This window comes from Cetorhinus maximus, chromosome 2, assembly GCF_964194155.1.
Source record: "Cetorhinus maximus chromosome 2, sCetMax3.hap1.1, whole genome shotgun sequence".
Classification (NCBI taxonomy): Eukaryota; Metazoa; Chordata; class Chondrichthyes; order Lamniformes; family Cetorhinidae; genus Cetorhinus; species Cetorhinus maximus.
Genome location: NC_135880.1, coordinates 122,189,306 through 122,216,124, shown reverse-complemented (window position 1 = coordinate 122,216,124; position 26,819 = coordinate 122,189,306). Strand labels below are relative to the sequence as shown.

The 26,819-nt window shown below is 42.8% G+C and overlaps 1 protein-coding gene across 6 annotated transcripts in view; it reads right to left on the bottom strand.

Annotated features, from left to right (window-relative positions):
* The window catches only part of dock8 (dedicator of cytokinesis 8), a 320,640-nt gene that overhangs the window by 217,305 nt on the left and 76,516 nt on the right, over positions 1-26,819 (bottom strand). For 5 of the 6 annotated variants that reach the window (XM_078569065.1, XM_078569081.1, XM_078569074.1 and 2 more), the window contains one exon: positions 512-687. In XM_078569065.1, coding sequence (XP_078425191.1) covers positions 512-687 — 176 coding nt within the window. Of the gene's footprint in view, positions 1-511; positions 688-23,902; positions 24,094-26,819 lie in introns of those variants that run through there. The other variant, XM_078569089.1, reaches the window with a different exon arrangement.

The following is a 26,819-nucleotide window of genomic DNA, read 5'->3' as shown; positions in this document are numbered from 1 at the left end:
AGAGGAGATTTACCAGGATGTTGCCTGGGCTGGAGAGTTTTAGTTATGAGGAGAGATTGGATAGGCTGGGGTTATTTTCCCTGGAGCAGGGGAGATTGAGGGCGGACATGATTGAGGTGTATAAAATTATGAGGGGCATGGATAGGATAGACAGGAAGGAACTTTTCCCCTTGGTGGAGGGATCAATAACCAGAGGGCATAGATTTAAGGTAAAGGGCAGGAGGTTTAGAGGGGATGTGAGGAAGAATTTTTTCACCTAGAGGGTGGCGGGAATCTGGAACTCACTGCCTGAAAGGGTGGTAGAGGCAGATACCCTCATAACATTTAAGAAGTGTTTGGATGTGCACTTGCGATGCCATGGCATACAAGGCTATGGGCCTGGTGCTGGAAAATGGGTTTAGAATAGCTAGGTACTTGTTTGACTGGCACAGACTCGATGGGCCGAAGGGCCTTTTTCTGTGCTGTAGACCTCTATGACTCTAAAATTCAAAATTGTATATCGATGTATTACCCGTTTTCAGGAACTGAAGGCTGCACGGTCCTGCATTCTCTCGGAACAAAAGTAATCTCTAGGTCATCATCGGGGAAGTCACCCAGGTCTTGCTGAAGGTCAGGATCTGCAATAATGAACTGCGACATCAGGAACTCTTCAAAGTCCACTGGCACCACAGGGTCATAAAATGGAGGCTGGATGGAAGCAGAAAAAAGCTAGGGATTAACATATGAGGAAACAAATAAAAATAATTCAATAATTTACTTGAATATAATGCTATTTGATTTATTAGTAGCTAACAGAATCTTGTGCCTTCCCCGTGGTGAGTTTGTTGGCATTACATAGCCAGGAGGGTGGTGGGTGCAGACCCCGTCACCTTCTCTCCTCCATCCTGTTTAAGTCTGTGACAGGAAGGCTCCTGGATGGCCTTCCAACTCTGCCACCAATTGAGGCCTTAATTGGCCAATTAATGCCAACTTAAGGGCCTCACCCCACTGCTGGTATTAACACAGTGGCGAGTGGAGGGCTTGCTTTTCAAGATTATTTATGGACTCTTAGGCAAGTGGTCCCTCGTTCAAAGGCACGGTGCCTGATTGAAGGACCTGGAATTGGGAAAGAGGGGGCCCGCTGAAAGCTAAACCCCTCCCTTGGTGCTGACCCTCTTCCTCGTGATCCCCCCATTCCACCATCACTCTCCTGTGGCCTGGGATACTGTGCTGATCCTAGGGCCTCGGGTGGGTGTTGTACCGGCAGCAGCCAACCCCTCCCTAGTAGTGCTGCCGTTCAATACAGCTGCTGGCTTCTGATTGCCTAGCAGCTCTCAATGCGTAGGACCTCTGCCCCTGGAGTCCTTGATCCTGGGGAAAGGCCCACTGTTGGCCTGTCAAGTGACTGAGGGGAACGAGATGCAGAGGGCCTTCCCAGAAAGGGACAACGTGGGGCTCTTGTTAGCTCTTACTAGCTCTCTCTAGCTGACAGCCAAGACCCTGTCGCCTCCATAAGATTCCAGCCACTATCTGATACTGATGGGCTCTTTACTTCTGGCTGGTTACCCATCCTCCATAAACTTTAGCGTATCTGCTGTCCATATCCTATCTCACAACACTCCTACATCAGCCCTGTCCTTGGTGACGTATGTTGACTCTCAGTTCTGCAGTGCCTCCAAGTTAAAACTGACATGTTTAAAATTCTTTTACACTTCATCCCCTCCCTGCATCTGTAACAACTTTTAGTGCCAACTGAAAATTATTTTGCACAAAATGGGGGGTTGTTAGCAAATTCAAACATTAAAAACCAAGGGTAGGATTTTTAGGTTGGCGTGCGGGCCCAGGAGCGGCTGGGGAATGGACCGCCACCCACGATCAGCCCCCAACCCCGATTTCACGCTGGCTGGCCAATTAACGGTCAGCCAGCATGAAGTACGCGCTGAAATGCTCAGCACTGCCAGGCTGGGAGCAGGAGGAGGGCGGGCACTGACGTAAGCGTGGGCGAGCGCTGAATGAAAGCTCCCTGAAGACGGAGAGCTGCCTCAGGGAGCTGAAGACTTTGAAACCAATAAATAAAGTTTTTAAAATCTGGGAAAAAAAACGCACCATAATCACCTGAACATATACGTGATGGGAATTCTGTCTATACATTTTTTAAAAAATGTAATAACAGAAACCTCACCCCGTCCTCAGATGAGATTTCATGAAAAATGCTAAGTCCGCCTGGCCGATTCGCCCGTCCGCCAACGGTAAGACTGGACGGACCACGAAAAATCGGAGACAATTACAACTTTAATCGCACTAATTGGTCTCTTAATTGTCGGCAGGCACGCTTCCAACTTTTGCACGCGACTGCTGACCAAAATATTGCGCGAGCGTGGGGTGACATCGAGATGCTCGCCCAGCGTCATCCCGTGCGATTTCGCGTCCGATCGGGTCGGGCACACGCCAGCACGCCAACCTGAAATTTCTGCCCCTACTGTTTGAGGGCTATGGGAACTGATACTAAAATTCTTTCCTAATGTGTTTAAAATTCAAATTGCCAAAGATATCCAGTTTCAGTAGCTGGATTTCACTGTTTTGGTTCACAGGTGAGAAAGGGTACTAGGGGGAGATAATAAGCTAATATGAGTCAGGGCTTTCATGAGAAATGAGGTATATAAAATCTGCTCAAAGAACGAAACAGCTGGTGCGCAAACCAAATACTCTGATTGACAGCAAACATTTCAGGCAACACTGTGCTGACTGGGAATTGGGTTGGAACCAGGATTCTGGTAAGGTTTAGAATATTATAAAGCTCCCTAATCTCTCAGAGATTAAAATTTGGAAATGGAAAATGTAGAGCTAACATACTATAGTAATACAACAGGTTGACACTGAGACTGACAAACGAAACAATTTTCGCTGGAAGTAGAATAGATTATTCTGCCTTCAGCAAATATCTTGCAGAACTCCTGGGATAAATGTTTAGTTAATTATTTATTCTCACACCTATTCATTTATGTATGGTAGAGTTTGAGGGTTTTGCAAAAACATTGGAGGAGTTGAGTCAGGGGTGAAAAAGTAAACAAGTAAGGAAAGAGGTGATCAATGTTTCATGGCTTGTCCTCTGATTGTGCTATGTGTCCTTATGACACAACTCAATGTTCTTTCTTATTATATTGTCACTCTCAACAGGCACAATGGAAGACGTCCTTAATACAGTTCAAAGCAGTAAACCAAATCGACTGCCCAGACATGAAACTCAAGTCAGCTGAACTTGCTCCCATTTCACTCCACCCCTCCTTCCACTGAAGACAGAAATACCTGACACTGCCAGAAAAAGTGGGTCTTTAGGCAAGCTCTTATCCTCCCTGACCATAGCCATCGAGTAGGGTCACTGATGCCTGTTCCTGTCCTAACCCAGGCAATAACAAATACAAAGAGAGCACTACATAGAATATTCTACACTGCTCTGACTGTACATGTTATTCCTGACACAACAACAAATACAAATCGATATTACCATGGTCATGGGTCAGCACTCAAACTGCTAAATGGCAGGAAGAGAGGCAAGTTAGTGAGAAAAAATAGATTACTGAAGAACACGCTCCTCATAGTTCATCTTCTCAGCATGTTGTGCCTCCCTTTGGGGCCAAGAATCCAACATAGCCAGAATTGCTCCATTTTAGAGCATTAATCACAAACTACCAAAAAAAATTCTCTCAATGCAGTATAAGTTCTGAGTTCATTAGAGATTTTTAAAGCTGTACAGACAATGAAATCTTGAGGCATTTATCCCTGCAGTGACATCTTTGAAATAAATATATAAAATTGTAATTAAATTATTTAAACTAGGTTATTCTGCTTCAATAAAAATGTACATTCATTTGCTACTGACTTTGACAATGTAAAGAAAGAGACTTGGGGACCAATCCTTTGATTCTGTCCATATCCCCTAATTTTTGCAACCGATTTTTATTTGGTGGTTGGCTTTCTGCTGAGTATTCATGTGAATGGTAAAAGTTTGATTATATGCTGACAAAAAGGTGAAATAATTTGACTGCTAAGTGTTACAGGAAGTAAGCATGATGCATACTGGAAGTGCGCGATATATGCAAGACTTTTAGTATATTGCGGGTGGATAGATGCTCACAGCATTGTTTTCTGATTCACTAATCTCACTTCCTACATTTCAACAGTGACTACACTTCATAAGCACTTCATTAGCAGTCAAGCACTTTGAGATGTCCGGTGGTCAATTTCCTATAAATGCAAGCCTTTTTTTAGTTGGCTAGGCTACACAAAACTATAAGGGAAATAAATAAATTAGAAGACTGAAAGAAAAATACTGGGGATGCTGGAAATCTGAAATAAAACAGAAAGTGCAGATGCAGAAAAAGCATAAGTTCCGAGTCATATTCGAATCATTTCTCCCTAGATAGAAGACTAAGATGCACATAGAGTGAGATTGAAGTGGTAGATTTCCTCGTTGTGCTGTGTCTTAAAATTACAAAAAAAAGGTTTATGATTTTGCTCCACAGAACTTCGTCATTCCTCTGAGAGAAGGGGACAGAGCAACAGATACTTGGAGATGTACAAAAGATTGCACAATATAGAAAACAAGAGAAAAAAGGATCAGAGATTAAAATACTGAAGGGTGCCATGTAAGAAACTATTATTGGGTGGCATTGTGGGTTGTTGTTTTCGAGGTTGGCACCTATTGTCAAGACACTGATCGTCATAGTGGCGCATGCAGGCCCACAAGTGATGTCACCATTTTCCTGTGTCATCAGCCATTGTCTCCAAGGTGCAAGAATTGACATTTAGGGCCTTCATGTCACTCATGCAAGCATCCAGAGTTGGCAGCACCGTGGTATACAGTCGAGAGAGAGTTGCGCTGGGACTTCTCAATGTTCACTCTGGATCCCATAAAGTCTCAAGGCATCAAGTCAAACATGGGCAAGGAAAGCTCCTGTTGATTACCACCTACTGCCCTCCCTCAGCTGAATCAGTACTCCTCCATGTCGAACACCACTAGGAAGAAGCACAGAGGGTAGCAAGGGCAGAGGATGTTCTTTGGTTGTGGGGCTTCAATATCCATCACCAAGAGTGGCTCGGTAGCACAACTACTGACTGAGTTGGCTGAGTCTTAAAGGACATATCTGCTAGATTGAGCCTGCAGCAGGTGGTGAGGGGATCAACAAAAGGGAAAACCCTACTTGATCTCATCCTCAACAATCTACTTAGGACTGTATTGCTAGGAGTGATCATCGCACATTACTTGTCAAGATGAAGTCCCGTCTTCACATCAAGATACCCTCCGTTGTGTTGTGTGGCACTACAACCATGCTAAATGGGATAGATTCAGAACAGATCTAGCAACTCAAATCTGGGCATCCATGAGGCACAGTGGGCCAATAGCAGCAGCAGAATTGATTTCAACCATAATCTGTAACCTCATAAGAACATAAGAACGAGGAGCAGGAGTAGGCAATTCAGCCCCTCGAGCCTGCCCCGCCATTCAATATGATCATGGCTGATCTCACTTCGGCCTCAACTCCAATTTCCCGCCCGGTCCCCATAACCTTTCAACCCATTACTAATTAAAAATCTGTCTATCTCCTCCTTAAATTTATTCAGCGTCCCGGCACGCACTGCACTCTGAGGTAGTGAATTCCACAGATTCAGTAATTCCTCCTCATCTCTCATTTAAATCTACCACCCTTAGCCCAAAACTATGGCCTCTCATTCTAGAGTGCCCCACAAGGGAAAACATCCACTCCACCGTCTACTTTGTCTATCCCCTTTAGCATCTTATATATCTCAATTATATCTCCTCTCATCCTTCTAAGCTCTAGCAAGTATAGGCCTAAACTGCTCAATCTCTCCTCATAAGACAAGCCCCGCATCTCTGGAATCAATCTAGTGAACCTCCTCTGAACCACCTCCAATGCAACTACATCCTTCCTCAAGTAAGGGGAGCAAAACTGCAGTGCTCCAGGTGCAGTCTCACCAACGCCTTGTACAGTTGCAAAAACACTTCCCTATTTTTATACTCTATTCCTTTAGCATGGCCTGGCATATCCCCAATCTACCATTATCATCACTGGTTCATTGAAGAGTGTGGAAGAGCATAGCAGAAGCAGCACCAGGCATACCTAAAAATGGTGAAGCTACAACACAGGGCTACTTACATATCAAACAGCGGAAACAGCATGCAATGGAGCTAAGCAATCCCTCAATGACAGATCAGATCTGAGTTCTGCACTCCTGCCACATCCTGTCATGAAAGGTGGTGGACAATTAAACAACTAACCAGGGTAGGAGGCTCCAAAAATATCCCCACCCTCAATAATGAACCCAACACATCAGTGCAAAAGACAAGACTGAAATATTTGCAACCATCTTCAGCCAGAAGTGCCAATTGAATGATCTATCTCAGCCTCCTCCGGAGGTCCCCAGCACCACAGATGCCAGTTCAATTCACTTCACGTGATATGAAGAAACGTTTGAAGACACTGGATACTGTAAAGGCTGTGGGCCGTGATAACATTCCAGCTGTAGTACTGAAGGCATGCTCCAGAATTTGCCATTCCCCTAGCCAAGCAGTTCTAGTACAGCTACAACACTGGCATTTACCCAGCAATGTGGAAAATTGCCCAGGTATGTCCTGTCCACAAAAAGCAAGAAAAATCCAATCTAGCCAATTACTGTCCCATTAGTCTACCCTCGATCATCAGCAAACAGATGGAAGGTGTCATCGACAGTGCTATCAAGCACACTTACAAAGCAACAACCTTCTCACTGATGCTCAGTTTGAGTTCTGCCAGGACCACTCAGCTCCTGATCTCATTGCAGCCTTGGTTCAAACACGGACAAAAGAGCTGAATGCAAGAGATGAGATGAGTGTGACAGCCCTTGACATTATAGTAGCATTTGGCCAATTGTGGTATCAAGGAGCCCTCGCAAAACAGAAGTCAATGGGAATCTGGGGAAAAACTCTCCATGGTTGGAGTCATACCTAGCACAAAAGAATTGTGGTTGTTGGACACCAACCATCTCACTCTCAGGACATCACTGTAGAAGTTCTCAGTGTAGTGTCCTAGGCCCAACCATCAATGACCCCTCTAAAGTCAGAAATGGGGGTGTTCGCTGATGATTGCACAATTTTCAACATCATTCGTGACTTCTCAGATAGTAAAGCAGTTTGTGGCCATATGCAGCAAGACCTGGACAATATCCAGGCTTGGACTGATAAGTTTCAAGAAACATTCATGTCACACGAGTGCCAGGCAATGATCATCTCCAACAAGAGAGAATCTCCCCTTGACATTCAATGTCATTACCAGCGCTGAATCCCCCACTATCAACATCCCGGGGGTTACCATTGATCATAAACTGGAAAAGCCACATAAATATTGTGGTTACACCAGCAGGTCAGAGGCTGGGAAATCTGCAGTGAGTAACTCACCCATCTCCCCAAAGTGTGTCCACCATCCACAAGGCACAAGTCAGGAGTATGAAGGAATAGTCTCCACTTGGCTTGATGAGTGCGGCTCTAACAACACTCAAGAAACACAACACCATCCAGGTAAAGGCAGTCTGCTGAATCGGCACCCCATCCACCACCTTAAATATTTACTCCATCCACCACTGGTGCCTAATGTATGAACCACCCTGCCAATCTCCAAGACATTCTTTGCCAATGTGGGCAGGGTGGTTCAATGCCTATGACATGCAGGCAAGTGCTCCCACTCATATTGTGCATTGTGTTGGGCCCTATTTGCTACATCAGGGCACAGTTCACGTTGAGCAGTGTCTTGCTTTCACAATTCAGCCACTCTACACCCAGAAATCAAATTTAAATTCGACGCTTCAGTCAGAATTAAGTTGATTTCCCTCCCCACCCTGTTACTTACACATACCTCTGGCCTGTGTCAAGACATGTACTAGATAGCATTGAATTATGTGTAGAAACAGGCATCAGGGCATTAATTATGACTTTATGTCGTTTGAACAAAAGCATACACAGCCCGTACAAAAGCCACATCTGTTAGAAATACAAGGTAGATTAATACTTTTTTCTTCAAATTAAGTATGTTTTAACTTACTTTTAAATACCAGCTACTTTGTTAAAATAAGTATGCAACTTACTCAGTTTGATACGCCCGGTAAAAATTCCTTGCAAGAACTATGTAAAAATAGAGAATGAATTGTCACTTTAGTGAATACTGCACCTGACAAAAGCTTGTGCCAACATGTCAGTAAAACTGGAGACAAATGTGCAAATCAAATTGGACTGCTTCTGCCTACGTCATTCAGCTTCATAAGCAATATAGCCAGTTCTGAACTGGCATTTGATCAATGTATAGTCATGCAGGGCTGTTTCATCATTTTTTTTTCCCTTTAATTCATGAGATGCAAGCATGTCTGTCAGGGCCAGCATTTATTGTCCATACCCGTTGCCCTTGAGGAAATGGTAGTCAACCACCTTCTCCATTACACTGAGTAGCTTGCTAGACCATTCCAGAGAGCAGTTAAGAGTTAAACACATAACAATGGCCCAGATTTTTGCAACGACAGAGAGGCTCTCTATTGCAGTAAAAATCCTGGAAATGGCCAAAATGGCATTTCCCATCTTCGCAGGGGCGGGATTGGAGTTGGGCCGGAGTTTGCGCTTGTGTGATTCAAGGAGGCAGCTGGATATTTAAATCACCAGCTGCCTCCACTGAAGTGGGATTTTGGGAAAACAAGAGTGTGGAATTCAGAATGTGCAAATTAGAACAGGTAAGAGGAGGTCTGAAGTTGGTGGATGCATTTAGTTAGCCAGGGTACCCCTTTGGCAAGATAGGGTACCCCTTTGGATAAGGTCCTGGGACACCTTTGGGAGAGTTAAGACATCCTTTGGGATTGTTAAAAGTGAATATAATTATGCACTTCGCAAGCACAAACTCATTGGAACTGTCAAGCTATCAAGGAGTTGTCCAGCTGTCAAAGAACTGTCCAGCTGTCAAGGAACTGTTAAGAGCTGTCCAGTTGTCAAACCTGTCAAAGCTATCCAGGAAGTTTCAAAGCTGTCAAGCATGTCAAAGCTTTCCACGAAGTGTCAAAGCTGTCAAGGAATTGTCTAAGGATAACAGGTGAGTTGGCATGGAGGGGATAAGGGCAAAGAGTGATGGGTAGGGTGCATAAGCTGGCATGTGTGGACACTATGTTGGCATAGGGGATAAAGGGGCCATGGGGGTTGGGGCATGAGTTAGCATGGATGGGGCATAGGGAGTGTGTCGGGGGGGGGGGCATGAGGGTTGAAGGCTGGAGGGATTTTTTAAATTATTTTTTTTATATTTTAACACAGGGCTGGAGCACAGAGGCTGGCCTTGCACCCAGCCCGCCTCCCCATCTGGCATCCTCCGCATTCGTCCTGGGGTCACCCGCCCCGACTCCTGTTTTAGCATGCACCCCCGCAACCGAAAACCCGACCTGCGGGTAGACATTTTTAAAGGACAGGTTTGCCGAACTAGGAAATCTCCCGACTTGGCGAACCCAACCCAGGCACGAAAATCTGGGCCTATGGGTACCTGGAATTACAAATAGGCCAGCCTAGCTAAAGACAGCAAATTTCTTTCCCCAAAGAACATTAGTGAACCACAAGGGTTTTTACAACCACGCAACATCTTCATGGGCACCATTATTATACTAGCTTTTTGTCCCTGATTTATTGACCTGAATTTAAATTTCCCAACTGCTGTAGTTGGATTTTAACTCACGTCTCTGATCATTACTCCAGACCTCTGAATTACTAGTCTAGTAAAATAACTGCTGTGCTACCATACCCCACAACATACTAACACTTCACCTCAGGCAATGCCATACCTGTGGGACTTCAAGCTGATCTGGCACTTGAGTGCAAAGTAAGCTATTTTAAAATGCTTCAAAGACAATTCTAACACCTGCACACTGGAAGAATGCCATGGTTGTGTTGGCATGTTGAGGCAACAGCAGCTGTTGACTCCCCTAAAATGTGTGGCAATTTTTAGAAGTAAAACAAAAGCTTCCACAAAAATGTCTGATGAACTGGTTGAGCTTTGGAGGCCATGGAGCAGGAGACCCAGTAACCCCAATGGCCCTACATGGAGGATAGAGCCACCAAGTGGTGTAAGCCATCAATTTTATTGAGCTCCTGCTTTGAAGTACCCATTGAAATTGGATCTGGAACGTTACTGAGACATTATTTGTTACCTTCTTCAATGTAAATGTACCAATCATACACGAGGATTGGTGAAACAATAATATGGGTTCTTTATTTGAAGATAAGACTATATACAGACAGAATGAACTGGGAGACTATTATACACATATTCTACTCCTAGTGCTGCTGCTTGAAACTGAATACAACTCATGGGACGAATACATCATATCCTGTCGAGATGTGTAATGATTTGACGGTCATTTAAACCACGGTCCCTTAAAGGTTCCTGCACATATATCATAACATTCTTGATGCATTATGGGGCTTGCCTGTAATCTGCATGGAAACTGGGGCCTTAAGGAGTCAAAAGTGCAGACTTTTTGTGTTGTCACACCAGACGATGCTGTACAAAGCTAGTGGATTTTGGGTCTCAGTACATGATGATACAGTCTCCAGTGCCTGAGAGAATATGCCTATGTTATTGGTTCCACTTTTTGTTTCAGTTCCAGATATTGTATATTTGGAACAAACATTTCTTTCTACAATAAAAATAATGCTTCTGTTGAGATGAGGTTGGCCTTAATTTTAATTTTTCAAGAGTGGTCATGTTTTACCATCTGTCCTTTCAAAATCAGTACTTTGGACCACAGTCACATATACTAAACAGGGCCTGGTGAGTTTGGCATTATTCCAGCTTCATCATTGCAATGCAACACACTTTATTGTAAACTCAAAATGGTGGATAGTATAACAACGCCAGTAGTGTACAAGAGTGTATCACATCATGGTGTATGTATGCCTGTATGATTACTGTTTGTGCAGTATGGGTAGAGCTGGCTTTCTGGTTTTGATGCTAATCAAGGGCGACCCCAACCCAATGGGTGTGTATAGATTTTGAGTGAGTGTACAGTCAGCCCCACACTAGGTGGTACTTTTACTGACACCAGAGTGGCTGTCCTTTTGCGACGGGTCTGACCCTGTCCTAATTTTATTTTGTAGACTTTGACACTGTGAGGTGAGGTTTCTCAGTATGCATCAATGATGAGGTGTCTTGCTACTGTATACTTGGATACTTCCTAAACTTGGAAAATTTGAGCTGTTTTCTTGTGACTTCAAGTTTTACTGATCTTCTCTCAAATCTAACACATCACCCATGGACTCCAGACTCTTATTGTTGCTTTTTGAGTTTCTGATTCTACACTGACTGATCTTAAACCCGCAGCTTTTTAAAATTCCCCTCAAGCTGCTATGAGTGTGGAATCCATAAAACACTCACCAAGATATCCTAACATTTAATTAGCATTGAACAGACATTAGCAGCCTTCCATCTCATGAGACGATGGTTTGTGCTTAAACATCACTTGGTTTGCCTCAGGTGCCCCGCTCTGGCATGTCAGTCTCTGCTACATTTGCTGTCGAGGAAGACAGCGGACTGAGAAGGTGCACTAACCTCTGTTTTCTCTAGGTTCTTCTCTCAGCCAGCTCAGATTTCTGTTTCACCTTGTCTCTTTCAATGCATCTCCAAACAGCCAGGTCAAAGCAATCAATAACTGAATCCCAGTTGTCTGTGGTAATATCTGCCATCCGCATATCTCGCTTGCAAGTGACCTTGTAGTGGAGGTATGGATGTCCAGCCATTGTGACCCAGTGGCCAGCCCACCGTACAGATGGTCTTTGGATATACAGCCGTCAACCATCCGATGAATGTGGCTAAGCATGCACTGACGTCATTGGTTTAGAAATTAGTGCATGCTGTTGGAATTGGCATGTTCCAGGACCTCCGAGTTGATGACCTTGTTCTACCAAGAGGTGCCAAGGAAATATCTAAGATAACACTGTTATCTTAAAACTGTTCAGTCTTTTCTCCTGCCGAGCATAAGGTCACTATTGTAGAGGTTTTTTTTTATTCATTCATGGGATGTGGGCGTCGCTGGCTAAGCCAGCATTTATTATCCATCCCTAATTACCCTTGTTCAGGGGGCATTGAAGAGCCAACCACATTGCTGTGGGTTTGGAGTCACATGTAGGCCAGTCCTGGTAAGGATGGCAGATTTCCTTCCCTAAAGGGCATTAGTGAACCAGATGGGTTTTTACGACAATCACAATGGTTTTGTGGTCATCATCAGACTTTTACTGAATTCAAATTTCACCACATGCTATGGTGGGATTTGAACCCGGAACATTACCCTGGGTCTCTGAAATGCTAGTCCAGTGACAATACCACTATGCCAGCTAAGGTAGACTCGCAGTTGGGTTTTCTTGACCAGGTACTGATATTCCACACACTCTTACTCAGTATGGATTTAACAAATGCAGCTTTTGCAATGAGTGTGTTGGTTTCAGCAACAACTAACAGATTGCTGGTGATTGTGGAAGCCTAGATATGTGAAGCTAATAATAACCTCCAGCGTCATACTGTCAGTGCTGATTGATGGCCGTATGGCAAAATCCTGGATCGTGACATTTGTCTTCCTGATACTGATGGTGAAACCAAACTCTTTACAGGCTTGAGAGAGTCAGTCCATTTGATGCTGAAAGTGTTCTTTGGTATCATCAGTGTAAAGCAACTCTCAGATGAGGATGCTACACTTTTGTCTGGGACTTGATAAATGTCAAGAAAATCTGTTTTGGAGTTGTTGGTTGAGGGATGACCAATGGTCAGGACACTGGGGAGAACTCCCCTGCTCTTCTTTGATTAGTGCCATGGGATCTATTATGCCTGTCAGAGAGGATTTAACATCTCAGCGAAAAACTGGTACCTGCAGCAGTGCGGCACTCTCAGTGCTACACTCAAATATGGCACATTGCAGTGGGTATGTAATTGATCCCTGTTTCGTGTATGATGCATGCATGTTCACTTAACTTTCATTCAAGTTGTAAAGTTTTGTATTTTCAGTATTACTTAATAGGCTGCTATATTATTCAGTCTATACAAACCATCTGATGTGTTATTTTATAGCATGCATCTTTGGTGGTTTTATACTTTGTGGTTTATGCTTCAATTGAGATACCATCAGAACCTTTTTTGTGTCAATAAGTATGTGTGCACACTAATTTTGTTGCACAATTCATTGCCTGATCTGCTATTAATTAGAATCTATTTTCTTGCTAAGTGGATGCTAAAGTTGTGAGGTCCCACAGAAATGGGGAAGGTGTGGGAACCAGTACACTGACCAGCAGGTACAAGGCATTTCCACCAGGAAAGAATTAAGTCTGAGTTTTCACCAGCTTGGTGTCATCTGCATAATTGGCTCATGTCACTGGTGGAAGGAACCCGCAGCACGAGTTTCCGTTAGGTTTTGCTGGATTTTTCAGTACACTTCACCTGAAATCAGCAAAACCTGTGCAAAAGATCGTGGACGTTTTAAGTACAAAATAAGTCCAGAGCAAATAGTTTAACACAGTATTGTCAGTCGGAGCTAATGGTAGTTACTACTGCCAGTCCCAAATCACACAAAACAACCATATCAATGATTAAGCCAGTAAGCACCCAGAGGGAAGATGCAGGCACACAGCGGTCCATTTACCAGTTGCCTCTAATGGATATTACAAATAAGGGTTTACTGTAAATAACCTTTCAGGTTCAGTTGCATTATTAACCTTCCTCCATCATTAGGGTCAGAAGTGGTAATATTCGCTGATGATTGCACAATGTTCAGTCCCATTTGTGCCTGCATTCAGCAAAGCCTGGACAACATTCAGGCTTGGGCCGATAAGTGGCAAGTGACATTCAAGTCACACACGTGCCAGTCAATGACCATCTCCAAGAAGAAAGAGTCTAACCACCCACCCTTGACATTCAACAGCATCATCACTACTGAATCCTCTACCAACAACATCCTGGGGTTGGTGGTGGGGGGAGGGGGGTGGGTGATGGGTGGGAGGGTCGCTCCTGGCCATAAACTAAGCTGGATCAGCCACATATTTTAACTCACCTCCTGACTCCCCAAAGACATTTCACCATCTACAAGACACAGTCAAGACTTTGTTGCTCTATACTTCATTTGTCTGGATGAGTATAGCTCCAACACTCGATAAGCTCAACACTGTCAACGACAAAACAGCCTGCTTGATTAAAACCCCATTCATCACGTTATACATTCAGTCCCTCTACCACCAATGCATGATTGCTGCAATGTGTAGCATCTACTAGATGCACAGAAGCAACATGCCAAGGCTTCTTCAGCAGCACCTTCCAAATCCACAGCAGGGGTAGCAGAGGCATGGGAACACCACCACCTCCAAATTCCCCTCCAAGTAACACCCCAGCCTGACTTAGGACTATATCATCACTCATTCATCATTGCTGAATCTAAATCCTGGAACTCCCAACCTAATAAAATATACCTACACCACACAGACTGGTGCAATTGAAAGCAGCAGCTAACCACCATAATTAGGGATGGGCAATAAATGCTGCTCTTCTCAGTGACGCCCAGATCCAATGAACAAATTTTTAAAAAGTCACCTTCTCTAGAAGTCTGAAAGTCTCATTTTTATGAGAGTCGATTCTTGCTGCTGTTTAAAATACTGTATCCCATGGATGCGACAAAAGCATCCAAAAGAATTCTGATGTATAGACTGAATTATTCATGTCTTTTGCACATGTATTTGTTTCATCTCTCCAAAGTTAAGTTTGATTTGAATTGCAAGTTTTTTATACCACAGCAAGGTGAAATGTAGAATACTAGGTATGTGAGTTGTTTAGTTCAATTGTTACAACTTGTATTTGTGTAGCCATACAAAATAAAGAGCATACAACATTATTTCCAATTCAATGGGTTATCCAGATTAACCTAAACAGGATAATCTCTCTCTCTAGATCTTGACCTGTAGCTCAGGGATTCTTTCTACTGCCATTCTTCTTGCAATTCTGCTTGAACCTGCCTGTGCACGGTTCTGGTTTCCAAAAGCCTGACTGAAGTTGGAAATCCAGCCTACTGAGTTCAAATGAGAGCTAAAATCTTGCAGGACAATTTAACTCACAGGGGGTCAAATTGGTACGCACCTAGTAGTATGAACTGGGCTAATAGCGAATCAGCAGCCAATTCTTCACTATGTCTAATCAATTCACTGATGCTCACAGAATCATTTCCGATTCTCACTTTTGCTTTTGCCTGGTTTGAAATTAAAAATCTTGGCAATATTTTCAATGGAAAATAAAAATTGGGGGTGAAAATTGGGCTGCTGATTGGCTATGATTCCATTTTGCGCTGATGGAGTGGATCAATTTCACCCCTTACTGTCTGTGACCATAGCAACATAAGGAATAGGAGCAAGAGTAGGCCATTCGGCCCCTCGAGTCAGCTCTGCCATTCAATAAGAACATGGCTGATTTGATTGTTGCCTCAATTCCATTTTCCTGCCTGCCCCCCATAACCCTCGACTCTCGTCAGGCAAAAATCTGTCTAACTCGGCCTTGAAAATATTCAATGACGTCCCCTCCACTGCTGCCCAGGGAAGAGAATTCCAAACATTAACAATCTACTCAGTGAGGAAACTCCTTTTTATCTCTGTCTTAAAGGGAGACCCCTTATTTTTAAACTGGGTCCTCTAGTTGTAGATTCCCCTACGAGAGGAAACATGCTCTCAGCACCTACCCTGTTAAGCCCCCCTCAGAATATTAATATATTTCTGTAAGATCATTTCTCATTCTTCTAAACTCCGATATGTATAGGCCCAACTTGCTCAACCTTTCCTCAATCCCAGGAATCTGCCTAGTTAACCTTCTCTGAACTGCTTCCAATGCAAGCATGTCTCACCTTAAGCAAAGTGACAAAAACTGCACATAGTACTCCAGGGGCTGAATTTTACATTGATAGGGTGGGCGGGTGCCGAGCCCGATCGGGCATGAAATCATTCAGGATGATGTCGGGCGAGCGTCCTGACGTCATCGTGCACACTCGTGATATTTGGCTTGGCAGGCGCGTGCAAAAGTCGGAAGCGAGACTGCCGACAATTAAGAGAGCAATTAAGTCCATTAATGGCACAATTGCCTGCGAAGTTTCATTGCCTGTCCAACCTTACTGTTGGTGGATAGGCAAGCCGGCCAGGCGACCTTTACATTTTTCATGAAACTTCACCCAAGGGTGAGATGAGGTTTCTGTTATGAAATAAAAATCTGGGGGCAGCATTTTTATCATCTATATTTTCAGGTGCCCGATTAATGCTCGGACATGTTTTTTCTGCTTTTTAAAACTATATTGGAACATTTTCAGGTCTGCAGTTCCCTGAGGCAGCTCTCTGCCTTCAGAGAGCTTTCTTCCAGCGCTCGCCCGGTCCCGTGTTGATGTCATCGCCCACCCTCCTCCTGCCCCCACCCTGGCAGCGCTGAGCTTTTCAACGCATGCTTCATGCTGGCTGGCCGTTAATTGGCCAGCCAGCGTGAAATCGCAGTCGGGGGCTGATCGCAGATGGCAGTCCGTTTCCCGGCCGATCCTGGGCCCGCTGAGCTAAAGACTCAGGCCCAAATGTGGTCTCACCAATGCCCTGTACAGTTGTAGCAAGGCTTCCCCACTTTTATACTCCATCTCCCTTGCAATAAAGGCCAACATTCCGTTTGCACTCCTAATTACTTGTTGTACCTGCATGCTGACTTATTAGGATTCAAGTACGAGAACACCCATATCCTTCTGTATTGCAGCATTATATAGTTTGCCTTCCTTTAAATAATATTCTACTTTTCTATTCTTCCTGTCAAAACGGACCTCACATTTTCCCATATTAAACTCTATCTGCCAAATTTTTGACCACTCACTTAACCTATTTATATCCCTTTGCAGACTCTCTGTATCCTCCTCGCAACTTGCTTTCCTACCTATCTTTGTATCATCAGCAAACTTGGATACAATACACTCAGTCCCTTCATTCAAGTTGTTAATATAAATCGTAAGTAGTTGAGGGCTCAGTACTGTCCCTGTGGCACTCCATTAGCCACAGTTTGTCAACTTGAAAATAACCCATTTATCTCAACTCACTGTTTCTGTTAGGTAGTCAGTCTAGCTATTCATACTAATATATCAGCCCCAACACCATAAGCTCTTATCTTGTGTAATAACCTTTTCTGTAGCACCTTATCAATAGCCTTTTGGAAATCCAAATACACTATACCTACTGGTTCTCCTTTATCCCCATTCTTGTTACATCCTCAAAGAACTATAATAAATTTGTCAAACATGATTTCCCTGATATATTATGATTTTCTAAATCTCCTGTTACCTGTTCTTTAACAACAGTTTCTAGCATTTTCCCAATGACAGACGTTAGGCTATCTGACCTATAGTTTCTGGCTTTCTCTCTCCCTCCTTTCTTGAATAGTGGTGCTACATTTGGGGTTTCCAGTCTGCTGGGATCTTTCTAGAATCTAGGAAATTTTGGAAGATTACAATCAATGCATCCATTATCTCTGCAGACACTTCTTTTAAGACCCTAGGATGCAGGCCATCAGGTCTGGGAAACTTGCCAGTCTTCCATTAGTTTTCCCATTACTTTTTCTCTAGTGGTAGTGATTGTTTTAAGCTCCTCCTTCCCTTTTGCCTCTTGATTTTCTACTATTCTTGGGATGCTCTTTGTCACTTCTATTGTGAAGGTGAATACAAAATAATTGTTCAAAACCACTGTCATTTCCTTGTTTCCCATTACTAATTCCCCAGTCTCACAATCTAAGGGACTAATGTTTTATTAGCTACTCTTTTCCTTTTTATATACTTCTAGAAGCTTTTACTATCAATTTTTATATTTCTTGCTAGTTTTCTCTCATACTTCAATTTCTCACTCTTTATTATTTTCTTAGTCACCCTTTGCTGAGTTCGAAAACTTTCTCAACTTTCTGGCCCACTATTAACTTTCACAGCATTGTATCACTTTCCTTTCAATTTGATACCATCCTTAATTTCATTAATTAGCTATGGATGGTGTATCCTTCTGGTGGAGTATTTCTTCCTCAGTGGAATATATCTTTGTTGGGAGCAATTAAATATCTCTTTAAATGTCTGTCACTGCTCCTCTACCATCTTACCTTTTAATGTATTTCCCCAGTCAACTTTAGCTAATTCTATTTTCATATCCTTGTAATTGCCTTTATTTAAGTTTAAGAAACTAGTTATGGAAACACATTTCTCACTTTCAAACTGAATGTGAAATTGTATCATGTTATGATCACTCTTACCTAGAGGATTCATTATTATGAGGTATTAATTAATCATCTCTCCTGAGACATTGCCATGTCTAAAATAGCCTGGTCCCTGGTAGGTTTCAGAATGCATAGTTCCATGAAACTGTCCTGAATACACTCTGTGAACTCATCTTCCAGGCTACCTTTGCCAATTTAATTTGTTCAGTCAATGTTAAGATTAAAGCCACCCATGATTATTGCAGTACCTTTCTTGCAAACCCCCATTATTTCTTGGTGCATACTCTGTCCTACTGTGTAGCTTCTATTAGGGGCCTATAAACTACTTCTATTAGCGACTTATTTTCATTGCTATTTCTTATTTCCACCCAAACTGATTCTACACCTTGATCTTCTGAACCAAGATAATTTCTCACTATTGTCCTGATCTCTTTCTTGATTAACAGAGCTTCCCCACCTCCTTATCTTTTCCTCCTGTCCTTCAGAAATGTCAAATTCCCTTGAATATTCTGGTCCCAGCCTTGGTCACCTTGGAACCAATTCTCTGTAATGGCTAGTGTATCATATTCATTTATTTCTATTTGTGCTATCAATTCATACATCTTATTATGAATGTTGCAAGAATTCAGATAAAGACCCTTCAATTCTGTCTTTTTTCCATTATTGTCTACTCTGAACTTTTTGCTGGTGCACTCTTATGTTTGTATGTTCTATCCCTTCCTGTCACACTTTGGTTATCACTACCCATATCAATACCCTGCACTATTCTATGGAAGGCATAGAAATTATAGACCAGCTAAGGCATAAGGGAGCTTGGCAAGGTTGGATGGTATTTATTTTAATGCAAGGAGTCTGATGAATAAGGCAGATGGGTTGAGGGCACAAGTTAACACATGGAAGTATGATGTCATTGCTGTCACAGAGGCATGGTTGAGAGGGGGGCAGGATTGGCAGCTCAATATTCCAGTATATAGGGTCTTCAGGTGAGACAGGGAAGGAGGTAAAAGAGGAGGGGGTTTCACAATATTGATCAAGGAATCAATGACAGCAGTAAGGAGGGATGACAAATGGAGCCATATGGGTAGAACTTAAAAACAAAAAAGGAGCAATCACATTGCTGGGAGTGTGCTATAGGCCCCCAAACAGTCAGAGAGAAATAGAAGAGCAGATATGTAGGCAAATTTCAGAGAAGTGTAAAAATAATAGGGTAGTAATAGTGGGGGATTTCAACTTCCCCAACATTAGCTGGGTTAGTCATAGTGTGATGGTTTAGAGGGAGTGTAATTCTTAAAATGTATCCAGGAGAGCTTTTTAAGCCAGCAGGTAGAAAGTCCTACAAGAGAGGGAGCGGTCCTGGACTTAATTTTAGAGAATGAATCCGGGCAAGTGGTAGAGATATCAGTAGGGGAGCATTTTGCAGATAGTGATCATAACTCCGTTAGATTCAAGGTTGTTATGGAAAAGGACAAGGGTGGGCCATAAATCAGAGTTCTAAATTGGGGAAAGGCCGATTTTAATAAGATCAGATATGATTTGGCCAGAGTGGACTGGGATCAGCTACTTTTAGGTAAATCTACATCAGAGCAATGGGACTCATTCAAGAAGGAAATAGGGAGCGTACAGGACCAACACATTCCAGTTAAGACAAAGGGTGAGACCAACAAATCCAGGGAACCCAGGATGTTGAGGGATATACAGGATTGGATAAAGAGAAAAAGGGAGGCTTATACCAAGGGCTCAAAACAGCGGAAGCCCTACAGGAGTATAGAACATGTAGGGGGAAACTTAAAAAGGAAATTAGGAGAGCAAAAAGGGGGCATAAAAAAACATTGGCAGTTAAAATAAAGGAAAATCCAAAGTTATTTTACAAGTACATTAAGAGTAAGAGGATGACTAGGGAAAGAGTAGGGCCCATTATGGACCATAGTGGTAATTTGTGTGTGGAGTTGGAAGACGTAGGTCGGGCTTTAAATGAATACTTTGTGTCGGTGTTCACAAGTGAGAGGGACGGCGTGGGTATGGAAATCAGGCAGAAGGATTGTGATATAATTAAATAAATTAGCATAGAAAGGGAGGAGGTTCTAAGTGGTCTGGCAGGCTTAAAAGTAGATAAATTTCCAGGCCTGGATGAAATGTATCCCAGGCTGTTGAGTGAGGCAAGGGAGGAAATAGCAGGGGTGCTGGATAAACCAGTGAACTACAAGCCAGTCAGTCTAACCTCAGTGGTGGGGAAACTATTGGAAGCAATTCTGAGGGACAGAATTAATCTACACTTGGAGAGGCAGGGATTAATCAAAGACTGTCAGCTTGGTTTTGTTAAGGGGAGGTCATGTCTGACCAATTTGATTAAATTTTTCAAAGAGGTGACCAGGTGTGTGGATGAAGGCAATGCATTTGACATAGTCTACTTGGACTTCAGCAAGGCTTTTGATAAGGTCCCACATGGGAGACTGATAATGGAGGTAAGAGCCCATGGGATCCAAGGCAATTTGGCAAATTGGATCCAGAATTGGCTGAGTGGCAGGAAGCAGAGGGTGATGGTCGAGGGGTGTTTTAGTGACTGGATGCCTGTGTCCAGTGAGGCTCCACAGGGATCGGCGTTGGGTCCCTTGCTGTTTGTAGTATATATAAACAATTTGGACTTGAATGTAGAAGGGTTGATCCGTAAGTTCGCGATGACACAAAAGTTGGTGGGGTGGTAAATAGTGAGGAGCATAGCCTTAGATTACAGGAGGATATAGATGGGCTGGTCAGGTGGGCTGATCAGTGGCAAATGGAATTTAATCCAGATAAGTGTGAGGTGATGCACTTGGGCAGGACAAACAAGGCACGGGAATACACAATGAATGGTAGGACCCTGGAAAGTACCAAGGATCAAAGGGACCTTGGTGTGCATGTCCACCGGTCCCTTGAGGTAGTGGGATAGGTAGACAAGGTGGTTAAGAAGGCATATGGGATACTTGCCTTTATTAGCCGAGGCATAGAATATAAGAGCAGGGAGGTTATGCTGGAACTGTATAAAACGCTGGTTAGGCCACAGCTAGAGTATTGCATGCAGTTCTGGAATCCGCATTATAGGAAGGATGTGATTACACTAAAGAGAGTGCAGAGGAGATTTACCAGGATGTTGCCTGGGCTGGAGAGTTTTAGTTATGAGGAGAGATTGGTTAGACTGGGATTATTTTCCCTGGAGCAGAGGAGATTGATGGGGACATGATTGAGGTGTATAAAATTATGAAGGGCATAGATAGGGTAGACAGGAAGGAACTTTTCCCCTTGGTGGAGGGATCAATAACCAGCGGGCATAGATTTAAGGTAAGGGTTTAGAGGGGATGTGAGGAAGAAATTTTTCACCCAGGGGGTGGTGGGAAACTGGAACTCACTGCTTGAAAGGGTGGTAGAAGCAGAAACCCTCATAACATTTAAGAAGTATTTGGCTGCGCACTTGCGATGCCATAGCATACAAGGCTATGGGCCTAGTGCTGGAAAATGGGATTAGAATAGTTAGGTACTTGTTCACCAGCGCAGACTCGATGGGCCGAAGGGCCTTTTTCTGTGCTGTAGACCTCTATGAACCTAGCCTTCTCCTTTCTCTTAAACTAAATAATGGGGAGGTGGAATGGTTCACCTGAGGGGAGTTAAAGTTCTCCCTACTGCCTTAGCTATGTGATTTGAGTACTCTGGTCCCAGCATAATTCAGGTGAAGGCCGACCCAATGGTACAGCACCATCTTTCCCCAGTACTAGTGCCAGCACTCCATGAATCAAAGCCCATTGGTCTTACACCAATCTTTGAGCCGTGCATTCAAGTTTCTGACCTTATTTACCCTATACCAATTTTCTTGTGGCTTAGGTAGTAACCCAGAGATTACCACCTTTGTGGCTCTTTTAAATTTTGCCCCCAGCTGATCATACCCATTTAGCAGAACCTCTTTCTTAGTCATACCTATGTTGTTGGTATTGACGTGTATCATGACAACTGAGTCCTTCCCCCCTCACTCCAAGGCACCGGGCAAGCAACACGGCCTTCAGGAATCACGCTCTTGGCTGCGGAAAACCATATCTATCACCCTAACTATATTGTCCCCGACTAAAACTGCACTTCTTTAAACTCCCCCCCCCACACTCCACTGATGCCCCACCCTTCCCTCCGCCACCACCAGAATGGCCCCGTGCACCACAGTGCCATGGCAAGTTTTCTCATCCTGCCTGCAGTCCCTGCCCTCCTTCATACAAGCTGGAAGAACTTAAGCCTGTTGGACAATTGCAAGGGATAAGGATCCTCCTATGCTACCTTCTGCATCCCCATAATTGCCTCACTCATAGACACATCCTCCTATTCCTGACCATGGACTAAATCTGAAGTACCTTCCCCTTCCCTGATGCGACACAGCGCCTGAAGCTCAGACTCCAGCTCATCAAGTCTGAGCCAAAGTTCTTCAAACTCCAGACACTGCATATGTGGTTGTTGTGGATCACACAGACACCTACATAGTATAGCTGTTACAAATCACTTGCCCTGCCATCTTTACTGTGTTCTATTTAACAAATTATATTTAGAAATATCACTCATCGGTCATCTGTAGTTACATAAAGTAATTTAATTAATTAAGCTATAAATTTAATACAATGCTCAAATCTCCCCAGTACCACTTTAAACTACTGCCCCCGTTTATAGAGAGAGAACTGTCTTTCATCAGTTAGTTCACCAGTTGTGTTGGTAGAGGCATAGCATAGTGGAGAAAAGTTATAAATAGCAAAAATATAGCTTCCAAATTAAAATGAGGGAATAAAATTAGATGGATTAAATTAGTGAGGTCTACCTTTATGGGCACCTTTTTTTTTCTCTCCTGTAGATGTGCTCTGCCTATCTACACTTCGCTGGGCCACACAATTCATGGTCAAATGATCTGCAGGCCTCAAGCCAGAATAGCAACACAAATGCTGTTGTGATGTCACACACCAACAGCAATGTCCTTTTTCAATAATTTTAAGTTTTGCATTCTCATTAAATGTAATCAGTATCATTCAAAGTTGCTCTAAATAATATTTGAATCCAGTTACCTACTTAGCAGCAAGTTATTTAAGCTAGTGATAATATTAATAATCTATTAATATTAGGCCTTTCATGACATGTTAATTACAGCTCAAAAAGGCACGATGAGTTTCAAGCATATATCAAAATGCTTTGAAGGCCATTACTGATGGCCATTATCACAGTACAATTATATCATTTAATAGCAGTTTTTAGAACATTTTAATATATAATTGCATGAAATATGAGCCAATCTACTGATTTCCACCAACGGCTGCTCACTTTAATACACAGAACAAAATGGTGAAGTCCAAAATGTAATTTGCCTAAGTATATCAGTCAGTACATGATAGGAGATGAAGTCTCATGTGAACCTTTTTCTACACTGCTTTCACATTGCAAAGAAACAACATCACACTAGATGAAACCGGACTGTCACTTGAACCTGAAATACATAGTTTGCATATTGCCCAGGACAGTATCAAAGCACGGGATGATAAGACTGAGCACATCTGCCGATCACATTCAAAGTCCTTGCTAAAATCAGCTTTGCATTAACTGACTAGAATTGCCAAAATGTTTCTTACCTGATAAGAACTAGTGGCAAAATCTACCTTCTTAAAATGGCGCCTTCGAGCTAACTAAAAAAGAACAAATCTACACAGTAAAGTCTCTAACAGGAGAAGTGGTGGTTACAAAACCACTCTTCTTCCTGCCTCATGCAAAACCACACACAATTCTGCAAACAAATTGACATGTATCTGAGATAGGCAGCTGCACTGTCAGGAAGTGATGTCACTGATAGTAGGACAAAATATAGGAAGTCAGTATTATTTTCACCTTAAATCTTCTAGTCACACATATTTCTAATACAGGGTGAGTTTTTATTGACTCGCAGCAGCTGTTCATTAAGTATCTAAATTATATAGTGAACATGTAGCAGCAGATAGGCGCTGGAGAAGCAGAGTACTACAAAGTGTTAAATGAACCATCTTATCCTTTTCTAGGCAGCTAGTTCAGAACTGAGATTACACCTTACAGTCTTACAATGTTTTACATGTGATCACGCTGCCTTGTGTTGAAACTTGTGACTTTAGTGTGCTTGCATTTCTCAAGAGTTTGGTTAGTTGCTTTCTGCAGTGCTGTGGATGTCATTTCCTCGTACAAACATCATTCATATCCATACTCTGTGGAACCACATGTTACTTACTGCAACATTTCCCAATCACTACTGAAAGATTAAGTTTTGCTGAGCTGTTTGCATGAAGCAAAATAGAGGCCTGGCTTGGTTTATCCTCATAATTTGCGCACTTCCTTCATATTACTCAATTATTCTACAGTCCTGCTGGCTGAACTATTCATTGCAATTAAGCAAAAGAAAGATCCATAAGTCGAGGCATGAAAAAGTGTACTTTTGCAAATACTGTTTTTTTATTCATTTACAGGATGTGGGCATCGCTGGCTAGGCCAGCATTTATTGCTCATCCTTAATTGTCCTTGATAGGTGGTGGTGAGCTGCCTTCTTGAACCGCTGCAGTCTATGTGCAGTAGGTACACCTACAGTGCTGTTAGGGAGGGATTCCAGGATTTTGACCCAGCGACAGTGAAGGAACTATGATATATTTCCAAGTCAGGATGGTGAGTGGCTTGGAGGGGAACTTCCAGGTGGTGGTGTTCCCATGTGCCCGCATCCTTGTCCTTCTAGATGGCAGCAGTCATGGGTTTGGAAGATGCTGCCTAAGAAGCCTTGGTGAGTTTCTTGAAACAGTTAAGTTTCCAGATAATTCCAGACAGAATGTGTAAAGACTCTGTTGGTCAGATTTATAAAAAGAATTTTTCCACTTTGGTTCATTGATTCTCAATACAAAATATTAGCCAAATTAACTTTTTTTTCAGATGCTGCTAGATCTGCCATGCAATTCCACCATTTCCTGTTTTATTTAGATTTCCAGCATCCACAGTTTCTTCTTTTTTTTATCTCTGCTACAATTTAATTCACACTGCACATCCATAGAAACCAATGTGAGGATAGCACAGGACATTACAGTGAGTTGGAGGATTGAGAGTGAGCAGAAAAGAAAGAGGTAGTGACTGGACAGGGGCAGTTTGACAAGTGACCAGTGAATGGAAGCTAGAGATAGAGAACACAATAAGAGAGAGAAAGAGAGAGACAAAGACACAGCAAAGGAGAGGGAGCAGAGAGCTAGGAGAGGTGAAGAAGAGAGCGAAGGAGGTCACAAGAACCATCAAGCCTGTTCGATCACTCTGTTATACGAAGGCTGATCTGAGAGAGAGAGGGAAAATATGAATGAACCCTTGACCACCAAGCAGGAATTGAATGACTGACCATAGAGTGAGAGTTGGAGAATGAGAGTTAGGGGAATGAACAGAATGACAGCTGCACATGGAAGCCTAAAAATTAGTATTGTTCCAATGGACCCTTGCGTTTGAGTTCCTGTACTCCGGCCTTCTTAGAGGGCTGGTGTATGATTGATACAAATATGTTTAGTGGGCATACTGCCCAAGCCAACAAGGGTCCAAGATGGGACCGTGTCCTGACACCCGAGGAATTGCACACAAAGTCCTTTTTAAAAACAAACTTTTGAAGCAGTCCCCTTTCTTGGAGGCTAATTTTTCTTCTGGGTGTCCTGCAGACTTTCCACCCTTTTCGCAGACAGAGAAAGCCCCAGACACATCACCAGCCCATGAAGTCATGCAAATGTCAAGAGGATTTGGCCATATAGGTCTGGTGTGGACACCTATCAGCACTTAAGGCCTTAAATCATCAGGGTTAGAGGGGGTGTTGCAAGTATGATTATAGAGTAACAGGTGGGAAACAACAGTTAGAAGTGTGCCCACAGAAGATAACTTAATTATTAATCTCCATTTACTGTGAAATCAAGGCTTGCATTCCAACAGCATTTTACTGAAATGAAAAGGCAGCACACAAAACAAGTTTTGGTCTTAGCTGTTTCTGATAGAACAGTGGCACCAAAACAAGAATAAAATATAAAGTATAAAATAAAATAATAATATAATAATAAAGTAATAATAAAATAAAATATAAAGTATAAAATATAAATATAAAGTTTTGGACTTAGCTGTTTTATTATTTGATAGAACAGTGGCACCAAAACAAATATAATTTCATCAATTCTATTGAGGGAGGAATAAATCATGTTAAATTTAAAAATAATTTTCAAGGTGTCTTTTTCTGTTCCTGGCAATGTATATTCAGATAACTCTCACACAGACAAGGAATCAAATGTAAATTTTTGAGCCAAAATGGGTGTGAGGATTATGATTTTATTTTATTCATTTACCAGATGTAGACATCGCTGGCTAGGCCAGCATTTATTGCCCATTCCTAATTGCCCTTGAGAAGGCAAAGGTGAGTTTTCCTTCTGATTTCCATTGACTCCAGTTTTGCTAGGGCTCCTTGATGCCACACTCGGTCAAATGCTGCGCTGATGTCAAGGGCAGTCACTCTCACCTCACCTCGGG